Below are 12638 nucleotides of genomic sequence, written 5' to 3'. Positions count from 1 at the left end.
ACAAGACTACTATCCTCTAGATCATCTCATAAGATTGTTGTCATTCCTAGTAGAATTCCTTGAGCCATGATGGCATAAGATTTTTCCAACATTCTCTCTCTTATTCAGATGGAAACCTGAACACTTAAAATTGTTTATATAATTATTAGTTTTACTAACAGCAGAAATATATTGAAAATCTGACTGTAAAATATTGTTCAGTGGCCATACATACGTTTGCAAGGCTGCATTGGTGGCATTGATGAGGTTTCTATCCGTAATCTTCTCCAGTATTAACAAGGCACTAGTTTCATGACCCTAAATATACAGGAAACATGTTTGTCAGATAACACTCATTGAAGAAACTGTTTTGTATGTCTTTTTGAAGTAGTTTCTGGAGATTTTACAGAGTTTGACAAAGATCATATCTTGAAAAATAGTTTCTCATTAACATGCAAAAAAGGGCTCAAATAGAAACTGACACACACCTTGCTGCAAGCCAAATGGAGTGCTGTGTTTTTACTGCTATCTTGCAAGGTCAGATCAGCCTTAGCACTGCTAACCAGCACCTCTGAAGGAAATAAAAGTTTGCATTAACTAAATAGTGTGTTCCTAAAGGAATTATCAATTTTCCACTTTATAAAATGAAGATTAAAACCTAAAATAATATACTTCTAATAAATGTGTGAATGCATAACATATGGTAATTTTAAAGTAACAATATCTATAGTATAATATTACTGTACATTATTAAAAGTTAAAGTAGAAGATATTTAAGCTCTCTCTTTACCAACGGTGTTAGTTTGCCCATTTTCTGCAGCCATCATTAGAGGAGTCTTTCCAGAAGAATCTACAGCATTTACTTGAGCATTATGACTGAGTAGAAGCTGTAAACACTCCACATGATCTGTAAAAGCTGCTGCATGAAGGGGGGTTCTAAAAGAAATCAAGAGGAAATGGGCTTACATCCAGGAAACATACATAATGTTTTATTCACAGATGCAAACTTTGACTGTAATCCTGCAATTGTACCAGTGTGGGCAGTCACTACCATAAAAATACACTGATGTTGTTATTGGTAGAGTGGTCACAGTTGCTATTAGAAGATCATTTTTCTGTTTTTAAAAATAATTGGCCTCAAATTTAAAATGAATATTTAGCAACCAGTAAGTCCATAATATGGACAAGGATGACTTAGAAAAATAAAATGGACAATATAGTTAATGGGCATAAAGATTTATATTGCACAAATGTTTATGCAATTATAAAAATGCCCAAGCTCTCCTACAAAATTAAAAATCAATTCGGCTCTAACAACACAATACAAGGTTTTTAAAAATCCCCAACAACATTTTTAGTATATAACAAAAAAAGTCTTTAAATAGAAAAGACGAATATGCCAAATAAGTTTAAAAAACATTAAAGCTGTGACACAAAAACAAGGAGATTACTGTTTGTAGTGCACTGTTTCTAAGTGCAGTTATATTCCTACCTTCCTTTTGCATCTGTTGAATTTACAATGCCAGCACCCAACGTATCAATTAACATTTCTGCAGCACCTTCATTGTCATTTATCCTATTAAAAAATTAAACAGGCTGTTACTTAGAGAATGATTGTGCTTTTATTAAATATTATAATGAAATCAGTTACAGTAATCTTGGACTTCCTTACACAGCACAATGCAATGGGCTGAAAGAATTTCCTTCCATTTTCTGGAAAACTTCCTGTTCCAGAAGAAGCTCTACACAGCTGTCATGACCTAAAAGTTTTAAAATCAGATATTAAAAACAAAAACAACCAACAAACACAGCTAAGGTAAATTAAATGACATTTCATTTGAAAGTCTCAAATGCACACTTGAATTACTTTAGATATGGCTATATCTGGGGATGAACAAAAACACAGTGCATTTTTAGGAATCTGGAAGCCACAAGTACAATCAGAATATTAGGCCCAGTACTGAAGAAATTTATGAACTTTGAAGTCATGATGCATTGTCTGGGGCACATGAAGAATGTTTAGCTAACTTAGCTCTTATAATATGGTAGCTTTACAGTTAATTCAACAGACTAACCACTTAGTCCAGTTGGAAGATTTTCTTCTGTTGTACTCCTTTCTCTAGTGGAAACAAATGTTTTTTGGGGTTTGCTTTTTTTCCCCACTGAACTGCTGAATAACGTGGAGTCACAAATTGAGTACATCCACAACATGGGCTGAAAGGAATCATGACCCAAACTTTAAAATAATTTAAACTGTAAAATTACAAAGCAAATATGTTCTTGCTTCTATATTATTCACTGTAATTAATTATCCCAGTATATATTCCTTGCATACACAGTGATATTTATTCAAACATTTACAGTCCTCTCTTAGGTGTAAGCTCCTTCTATATAAAGGCAGCAAGAAAACATCTGCTTCTTGATTTTGATAATCTTCTTCTCTCCTGAACTGTCTGCTCATATGTTGGAGGGACAAGGGTCTCTCCTGCATCCTTACCCAACTGAAAAAAAACTTTAGATTGCAGTGTTTCATCTCTCTCTGAAAGGGACATCGTCCTAGTGGAATTTTTCCTGGAGTTTGGCCATAAATAATGCCACTGAAACTGATATGGATGACAATGCTGATAAGCCTCTATGTGTCATACTGGAAATTCTCTCACTGATTCTTCAGACAAATACCAATTAGCCAAGGATAAATGATATCATGCATATTTAGATTACAGAGGTGAAATGTAAGAATGAATTAATGTTGTAACACAGGCCTACAGCCTTAGGCTTGTAAAATATATACCTTAGCCAAACAAGGCCCTAGGCCTGAAGACTGGTTAGTTACTCGTGTCAGCCAATGACTGACTCTATATCATAAGACGAAACAGTCAGCTATTGAAATTTAGGAAATATGTGGCAATGTATCAGTTAAAGCCGCTCAGAGTATTTGGGGGATTTTGCAAACAAAGCATCAGCAATGTCCTAACCACCAGTATGGTAACTGAGAGATGTACATGTTAACAAGTATAAGGGGAACTAACAAGTTAGCCCAAGAAAACTGGGTCATGCCAAAGGTAGTGGGATATGGAAGTTCAAGTAAGTAAAAGGGGTTTAAGCCTTCATCAATACATATGAACCAAGTGGGTGTCAGCGAAACATTATAAAAGATGTATCAGGCCCTGCGTGCTTGAGGAGATCCCTGGATGACCACCACTGCTGCTGCTGCTAATGCTGCTGAGAATGATGACAATGAGGATGATGACTGACTCTTTGGGTTTTTCCACAACGGATGGTGTAAGTAAAGCAAATGCTAGATGTTTCGTATTGTTCTCGCTCTCCTTTACCGGACTGCTGTGTGTATACTGTTTGGTTGGCCAATAAAAAGTAAGTGTTACAAAAAGAGACTTTGTTGTCCCTATTGTGCTCCATGGCCCCCCTTCTATTGATAACCTCTCCACTGTACTTGATTTTGGAGCTGAACCCTCACAGACTGGGTATAAACCCTCAGATTGGAGTGGGTAATTATTTAAAATAACCTGTAACTATAGATAAGGGCTACACCAAACAGCTTAGTTTTCTCCACTCAAGCACAACTGCAATTTTCATCTTCCTATTTACTGTTAATCAGAGCTTTCCAATCACATAACGAAAGCAAAGGAAAACATTAAATATTTTGAGGATCTGCCTCAATTTGTAGAAGGATATTTTGTTCCTTGGCTCGTTTCCTGCGTCAAAGATATTTTAAACCAATGTTTGTCAATTACTGCACCATAAAAAGCAAGTTTTTAAAGATTCTAAATAAAGAAGCCAATCTTGGATGCCACAGCATTGTGTTTCTAGAGTTTAGTCCTGCATGTTCAAGGATCCTTTCCAGGATATCATTATCACTGGCAAAGACAAAAAGAAAGATATATAAAATCTAGTCCACATTACTCATTGGCCAAAACAAAAAATATGCTTACACTTGTCCCCAAATTATCATCAGATCCATTACTTAACCACACATTAAAACAACTATCTTTGAAATCTTACAACCAAACATGTTTAATTTGCTTATTGTCTATCACATATTAGTACGCAGCAGGCTGTATATACTAAGAAAACTATTGTGGTGAACTCTGCAATCTGTTTGAACAAGATCAAAGCTCACATTCTAACCCAAATGCCAACCCTGAAGAAGCAGATTTAACTCAACCCATTTCATCTGTTTCCATTGCTGTTGTCACCTCTTTTTTTCAGGGACTAAGCTCCCACAGAAGTAAGAGCACAGATACATAGTAGTCAGTCAAAATTCAACTCCAATGCACCCTTGCAAAATACACCAAGGAAAATGTATTTATTACTTCTTGCTTCAATAGCTTGACAAAAAACAGTCTCAGGGCTAGTAATCCTACCTAAACTCCTCCGCATAAAACTCCTTGGATTTATTTTATTTGATATTTTTAGTAAAAGATTTGCCTAGTAAGACCGATTTTAACTAATTTCTTAGAATTTCTTTTCACAGTCTCTGCAATTTTGACAATTTTAAAGAAACTGCAGTTTAGAACGCTAAATGTTTTTATTTTTCAAGATACAGATAACGAGACTGCATACATCATGAACAGATGTAAAACAGACTATGCAGAAATGAAAGGTAGTCTTCCTTCTCTCTAAAACTTAAATGTTGACTAATTTGATTTTTTTAAATTAGACAAACTTATGCACATGAAATCTAAACAATGCATATTACTTTAATTTTATTTTTTGTAGGAAGTAGCTCTAGCTAGAGATTGCATATATGTTCGCATCTCACAGTAGTTTGACATGAAACTAAAGGCTAGATGGTTATGGAATGAAAACATCCAATTTTTCTGTCGCACTGAGACACTGTGGTCAAATTCAGAGTGGATCACTCATCAATAAGGCTGTGAGTTTGTCATGGCTTCTGTAGCCTGCTGGTGTGCCTGGCCCGGGATCTGGACACACTTCCGCCTAGGGGCTGAGCAAGGGGGATGTCGCCACTTCTGGGGAGCGCTCCAGGTAAGCGCCTCCCAGAACCTGCCTCACCCCATCCTGTGCCCCAACGCCCTGCCCCCTCCCACACCCAAACTCTTCTGCTCCTGCTGGGGGGGGCGGGCAGAGCGGGGGTCCTGGGCCGCCCCCCGCCCACCCCCAGCACCCCCAGGCAACCCTCCCTCCCCCAAGTTTCAGTGAGGGCTATATTGTAAAAGCCATGGACAGGTCACGGGCAGTGACTTTTTGTTTACTGGCAGAGACTTTTACTAAAAACACCCATGACTAAAGCGTAGCCTTACTCATCAACCATTCATAATTTAGTTTTGCACAATGTCATTTTGGAAATCTAGTAATTTTAGTTTATTCTTACTCTATTCAGTAAAATTAGTCTTAGAGATATAGTCTGTAACTTTGCCTAGAAGTATAGGCTGTTTCTCTATTCCCTTAGCACTAATTAGAAAATGAGCTTTAAGCTCTTACTTCGCTAATTAACAGTTTGGAGAAAGGCAGAAAATGAAGTAAATGAGAACCTTAATTACCTGTGAAGATTATTAGGTTGTGGCTGTGTCATTAAGCAAAAGCTCTGAACGAACCTCTGACCCTCCAGAATGTACTGAGGCAGCAAGCAAAAGGAAGGGGAAATGCTATGACCCTTCCTGATGCCTTTTGTTCTTCAAATACTTGTACATGTGGTTTGATCTGAGGCAGAAGGATCTTATGATATCAGTGAAATACTTCAAGATGAGTTAATGCGGAATTATTTTATTCTGATTAAACTACTTCCTAATTAAAATAATTTCTTGGGATAAGTGGGACGATTTCTGCTTCAACAGTGCTATCCTACCCACATTTTCTCTTTTATTTTTCAACATTTTTACTACTTTTTAAAAAGTACATATTAAAACACAAATGAGCACAGAGACAGTATATCATATTAGAGTTAATATACAAAAATACATTCAATTTATTTAAAAATTATTCAACTAATGGCTTGACCCTGCTCCCATTAAATATAGGCTGAAGGGTTGTTTCATAATATTTAGAAACAGACTCAAATATATGTCAATAGAATGGTATATATTCAGTGATTCACAAGAGTTGAGAGCCTTTCCTATAATGAAGATTTGTCACAGTTAGTACAATAGTACCTCAGAGTTACAAACACCAGAGTTACGAACTGATCAGTGAATCACACACCTCCTTTGGAACTGGAAGTTTGCAAACAGGCAGCAGCAGAGACAAAAAAACCAAACAAAAAATGCAAATACAATACAGTACTGTGTTAAACGTAAACTACTAAAAATGTAAAGGGAATGTTTAAAAAAGGATTTGACAAGGTAAGGAAACTGTTTCCGTGCTTGTTTCATTTAAATTAAGACGGTTAAAGGCAGCACTTTCTTCTGCATAGTAAAGTTTCAATGCTGTATTAAGTCTATGTTTAGCTGTAAACTTTTGAAAGAACCACCAAAATGTTTTGTTCAGTTATAAACAACCTCCATACCAGAGACGTTCGTTACTCTGAGGTTCGACTGTGGATGGATGCATAGGAGTGATGTAAATATTAAGAGATATACTTTGATCAAATTTTTTTGATACACACACAAATCATGCATTTGTGTCCAGTTACCTATTTTGCACATCTGAAATCTGGGTATGTAATGATTTGTGTTTTTGTGAATGATACATACCTTTCCCCCCAAGATAATATGAATAAAAGAACAGGATACTGTATGATTAAACATGCCCTGTATCTGCTTAACAGCTAGACAGATTCTAAACCTTATAAAGCCCAGCTTGTAAATTGGTTCTATTTTGTTTCTGAACTTTTCCCCTTGATCTGTTTGCTCCTCGGTTACCTTATATGTGCTAGCTTTGTAAGAGTTCTGTCTTCTTACTTCCAATTGTGCTTAAGTTTGCAAGACAGAGAATGTTTGAAGCACTAGAGAGAAAAAGTCCATCTCTCTTGCAAGAAAGTGCTAAGTACACTGCTTTGGAATGAATGGTAAAATAAATGCAACAAATCCGCTCAGAAAGCTTATTCACTTTTCAGAATTAATGACAATAAAAGACTCCAGTCTCTTTAGTTTGCTTTATGAATAGTGCACCATCTGTTTCACACTTTTTATTATTAATATTTATATTATGGTATTGCTTAGATGCTCTTATCAATATTGGGGCTCCACTGAGCTAGGATCTACACCTACATACAGATTTCTGCCCCGAAAGCTTTGAATTTAAGACCACTTTACCATTGTACTTACCATTATAACAGGCCCAGTGCAGTGATGTATATCCATGATTGTCTGCTATGGCAGGTACTGCATCCACAGATGTTGCTGACTGCAAGAGAGCTCCTAGAACACCAATATGCCCACATGCAGCTGATAAGTGTATAGGTGTTCGCCCTCGGCAGTCTCGTAGCAAGGACTTAGCACCATGTTGAAGCAATGCTTCCACGCACTCCTCATGCCCTGTAACTGCCTGGAAAAGAAAGATACAATATGCATGTGCACACATACACGTGCAACTGAAGAAAAAAAATTCTGTTACTGCCTTAACATATAATATTGAGAGCAGGCAACTACAAAATAAGCCCAGTCATTCTTACTTCAGTAAGTGGGCTCTGCAAAGAAAAATTCAGTAATTATTAGCTTAGTGATAGGGTATGTTTTCCTTTTGCGATGGCCTAAAGTGAGATGCTAATCCCCAGGGCCTCCTTAATTGCAGTATCTGGCATGGACTTTAAAGAAACATGTGGCATATTGTACATAGAAAACACAAAAAAAGGAATTATTTTCTTCCTCCCTCCAATACTCTCCCCCACCTCCACCTCCCCCCCGCAACAAAAAAGATACCTTTGAATTTTCTAGCTAATGTGCTTCTGCAAGTGGAAGTGAATCAAAAGGTACAAACAACACTGAAGGTGAAATGCAAAAAGGCAAACATCTAACCACTCAAATGCAATAAAAGAGAAGACCAACCAAGAACAGCAAAACACGAATGTCAGTGGAATTAAAAAAAGAATAATAAATTCAGCAATGATACAAAACTGCAGACATTCTCAATTTGTATTTAAAATTGATACACTTTTTTGGAAATGACAAAAGGGAAATATTTTCTTACCCCTCTATGCAATGCAGTTCTTCCCCATTTATCTTTGGCATCTACGTTTGCTCCTTTGTTAAGCAATGAATAAACGCAATCTGTGTGCCCATTGAGAACAGACAGCATCAGAGGAGTCCTGAACAGTGAGAGAAAAGAGTTTCCATGCAGGTTACACTTTAATAGTCTAGTGGTCAGCTAAAATACTTAAAACTCCAGAAACAACTTTTGTCCTCCTAGAGAAAGCTCTTCAACAACTGATCCATTAGTGAATAGCACTTTGTAAACTAATCACAAAAGCAGCACTGATATTTTGTTTAGACATAAGAAGGTAAACTTATTTCTAAGGGCATGGATACACTTGCAGATGTAGAGCGCTTTGAGTTAAACCCGCCTTTGGAGAGCGCAGTAGGGAAAGCGCTGCAGTCTGTCCACAATGACAGGAACAAGTGCACTGGTGTGGCCACATTTGTGGCACTTGCAGCGGCTTGGGAGCGGTGCATTATGGGCAGCTATCCCACAGAGCACCTCTTCCCATTCTGGCACTGTGGCTTGTGGGAAGGGGTAGGGAGTGCAGGGCATTCTGGTCCTGTCCCAACGCCCCATGATGCATCGGTTCGCATCCCAGCAATCCCTGTGCTTCCATCCACATGTGGCGCGCACTGTCTTCTCTTTCAATCTGCGGGAATGGAGCCTGAACTGCTGAAGAGTATGCTGACGAGTCTCGTCACGTTTGGCAGTGGAGTTATTCCTTATGATCCAAAGTGACAGTGAGGGCACCGACGATATCCATTAGAGTAACCCATATGACACGAGTTTGCCTGTGGTATTCACAGACATGCTCAACACCACGGAACGCTGCTTTTGGGCTCGGGAAACAAGCACTGAGTGGTGGGATCACATTGTTGTGCAAGTCTGGGATGACGAGCAGTGGCTGCAGAACTTTCGGATGAGAAACGCCACTTTCCTGGGACTGTGTGAGCAGCTCGCCCCCGCCCTGCGGCGCAAGGAGATGAGATTGAGAGCTGCCCTGACTGTGGAGAAGCAGGTGGCTATTGCATTCTGGAAGCTGGCAACTCCAGACAGCTACTGATCGGTCGCCAACCAATTTGGAGTGGGAAAGTCGACCGTTGGAATCGTGTTGATGCAAGTTTGCAGGGCCATTAATTGCATCCTGTTTGGAAGAACCTTGGGTAACGTGCGTGACATTGTGGATGGCTTTGCACAAATGGGTTTCCCTAACTGCGGAGGGGCGATAGATGGCACACACATTCCAATTTTGGCACCAGCTCACCTAGTCTCCGAGTATGTTAATCGGAAGCGGTATTTCTCTATGGTTCTCCAGACACTTGTGGATCACCATGGGCGTTTCATTGACATTGACACAGGCTGGCCCGGAAAGGTGCATGACGCATGCATCTTTCGGAACACTGGCCTGTTCAGGAAGCTGCAAGCCGGGACATTTTTCCCCAGACCAGAAGATCACCATAGGGGAAGTTGAAAAGCCCATTGTGATCCTTGGAGACCCTGCTTACCCTTTAATGCCATGGCTCATGAAACCAAACACAGGGAGCCTTGACAGCAGCAAGGAGCAGTTCAACAACAGGCTGAGTCGGTGCAGAATGACTGTGGAGTGTGCTTTTGGCCGTTTAAAGGGCCACTGGTGCTCTCTGTATGGGAAGCTGGACCTTACAGCATCCCCACAGCTATATCCGCGTGCTGTACCCTCCATAACATTTGTGAAGGGAAGGGTGAACGATTCACTCAGGCATGGAACTCGGAGGTTCAACACCTGGAGGCTGAATTTGAACAGCCAGAGAGCAGGGCTATTAGAGGGACCCAGCGCGGGGCTGCAAGGATTAGGGATTCCTTGAGGGAGCAATTTGAAGCTGAAAGCCACCAGTAATGTCTGGTGCCCTGCACGGGAGTGAAGTGCAGTGGTTCCAATGTTAGTAGGAATCGGTGTTCGCTATGCTGACTTGCAGTGCCTGTTTTTTTCCTGGGCTAAGGTATCATTCTTTTTTATTGCATAAAGTAAGTTTTCAAAGCCAAAAAAACCCATTTATTGAAAAGAAACAACTGCTTGGGAAACAGAAAGGGCCAGGAGGTGGGGTGGGGAACAGTACAATCACAGATTTGCATATGTCCTGTTATCATACTCAGCCTTCCTGTCTGGAGTGTGTAATGAGTGCTGCACTTCAGGATGGCTATACTGCATGGTGCTGGGGGTGGAGTGCAGTGGGTAAGGGTCATAGTTTTTCAGGGCTGGGTGGTGAAGCTACAGGTGTTGGAGGCAGCTGGTGGTGGTAAGAACCCGGATGTTGGGGAAGGTGGGTTGGAGATGACATGGGGGCACAAGGGAAAGAGTTTTGGGAAAAGGGCTGCAGGGGGGGTCGGAAACAGTAGTGCTCTGCCTGCATGGCTACAAGCACCTGGATTGAGTCTGCCTGGCGCTCCATTATGCTTATCAGCCGATCCATGCTTTGCTGCCAGAGCACCGTGCTTTTGTGCCAGCGCTCCTCATTCTGCTGGCAGATTCTCCTTTCACTGTCCTGCCACTCCTGCACTTTTCAATTTTCATTACTTGAATGCTGCATTACTTCATGCAACATGTTTTCCCTGCTTCTATGTGACTTCTTTCTGATTCTTTGGAGTCTTTCGGCTGGTGATACCACGGACGGCTGAAATCTCAAGGTTGCATCTCTAAAGGCAAAATGCAACACTTAACAGAGGCACCATTGTTCACACCAGACAGAATAATGATTCCCCGGTACTTAAGGGCAAGCACAGGATACACAATAGCATAATTTGCCTGTCCCAAAGCAAGCGCACATAACCCTTGGGAGCCCCAAAATGGTGAGTAAGCACAGGATCAAGCGTGTCTGATTGTTTCACGGCTGTACTGTCCTCTGGATTTCTGTGCCTTGGGGAAAAGCCAACAGCAGCAGGGGGCCTCTATACTGAACACTGTCCCCACATTTTCCACAGGAGTTCGTCCTGGAAGATATCTCGCTGCTGAGGGTGACCTGGGAAGCAAGGGAGGGCCTTCTACTGCAATGCGGATTCCACCCTGGCCCATATGCAGCTTGCCTGTGTGCAGCAATGGTCCCCTTGCCCCTCACGGCACAGTGGCGTGGACAAGTTAGCCTTACTGGGACAAGAAACACAGTGGCTCTTCTGAGAAACCTGCGTAAGCGCATTTCCCAAGTTCTGGACGAAACTTTTGAAGAGATCACTGAGACCTATTACTGCGATGTGAGAGAGCACATCAATGCTCTATTCTGCATCTAGGCATGCATGCAGCCCTAACCCCTCTCATTCTAAGAGCCTGCAGCAAATAACTTTCTTCCCAAAATAAAAGCCGCTTACTGGGAACCTCCTCTGGTGTTTGTCCTTCCCCAAGCACCAGCTGCCGCAACTGGCTACCTTCCTCCTGGCTTGAGAGCAGTTCCTGGCTGCATGCATCTAGGGATTCCGGGGTGTCTTCCTCCACCTCGGCACCCTCGCTCCCGCTCTGCTGCTGCTCCTCCTCCTGCCTTGTTGAGCTGGGCTCTGAAGTGTCCATGGTGGTACTTGGAGTGGAGGTGGGGTCGCCCCCAAGTATCATGTCCGGCTCTTGTAGAAACGGCAGGTCACAGGGGCAACACCGCAGCAGCTGTTTGCCTTGCGGGCTTTGCAGTAGGCATGCCGCAGCTCCTTCACTTTAATCCTGCACTGCAGTGCGTACCGATCATGGCCCCTTTCCATCATGTCCCTTGATATCTGCCCGAAGGTATTGTAATTCCTACAGCTGGAACTGGACAGCTTCCTCCCTCCAAACACTGATGAGGTCCAGCACCTTGCCATTGCTCCATACTGGGGATCGCCTGGTGTGTGGAGGCATGGTCACCTGGAAAGATTCATTGAGAGCACTCCACGCCTGGCTGAGCAAACAGGAAGGGGATTTTCAAAATTCCCAGAGAATTGTAAAGGGCGAATCTGATGGTTGGGTCACCCCAAGACAGGGCAGTAGAGTTCAAAGTGATGACCAGAATGGCTAGAACAAGCATTGTGGGACACTTCTGGAGGCCAATCAGAGCACACTAACGGACCAGGGCGTCCACACTGGCGCCGCGGTGCTCCAGCGGGGGTGCACAAAACATTATTCCACTTGCCAAGGTGGAGTAGCAGGAGCGCTCTAGTCACTGAGTCAGAGCGCTCTACGGGTCTTGCCAGTGTGCCTGGGGCTCCTTTAATTTGCTCTAACTTGCCAGTGTAGCTAAGCCCTAAGAGTGTAACATAAAAAAGCTAATTACGTCTCTAGGGCCTATTTTCTCAGTGTTTAGTGAACAGAGTAATCTTAATTTGTTTCCTGTGGAATGACTATCAAAATTCTGTGAAATTTACATCTGTGGTACTCAGACACAAACTACATTAATCCTAGTTGTCTCTCCATTTAAAGAAATAAAAATAAAAAAATTAAAAAAAACCCACCAATGGAAAATGACCCTTTTTTTTTTGCTATGGGGTGCAGAAGCTATAATGTATATTATAGGATGCAATATCTTGTGAAAAATCAGAATATGGACTTCTTC

At 41.4% G+C, this 12638-nt stretch overlaps 1 protein-coding gene across 3 annotated transcripts in view; it reads right to left on the bottom strand.

The window, feature by feature from the left end:
• ANKRD28 (ankyrin repeat domain 28) overlaps positions 1 to 12638 on the bottom strand; it is a 229716-nt gene that overhangs the window by 27545 nt on the left and 189533 nt on the right. For all 3 annotated transcript variants that reach the window (XM_048838497.2, XM_048838499.2, XM_048838495.2), the window contains 7 exons: positions 8086 to 8203; positions 7224 to 7443; positions 1652 to 1739; positions 1472 to 1555; positions 770 to 915; positions 468 to 550; positions 215 to 297 (listed from right to left, as the gene is read on the bottom strand). In XM_048838497.2, the coding sequence (XP_048694454.1) occupies positions 215 to 297; positions 468 to 550; positions 770 to 915; positions 1472 to 1555; positions 1652 to 1739; positions 7224 to 7443; positions 8086 to 8203 (822 nt within the window). The remainder of the gene's footprint in view (positions 1 to 214; positions 298 to 467; positions 551 to 769; positions 916 to 1471; positions 1556 to 1651; positions 1740 to 7223; positions 7444 to 8085; positions 8204 to 12638) is intronic.

This window comes from Caretta caretta, chromosome 2 (genome assembly GCF_965140235.1).
Source record: "Caretta caretta isolate rCarCar2 chromosome 2, rCarCar1.hap1, whole genome shotgun sequence".
Classification (NCBI taxonomy): Eukaryota; Metazoa; Chordata; order Testudines; family Cheloniidae; genus Caretta; species Caretta caretta.
Note: the sequence above shows the minus strand (reverse complement) of the source record. Positions and strands in the feature narration are given on the sequence as shown.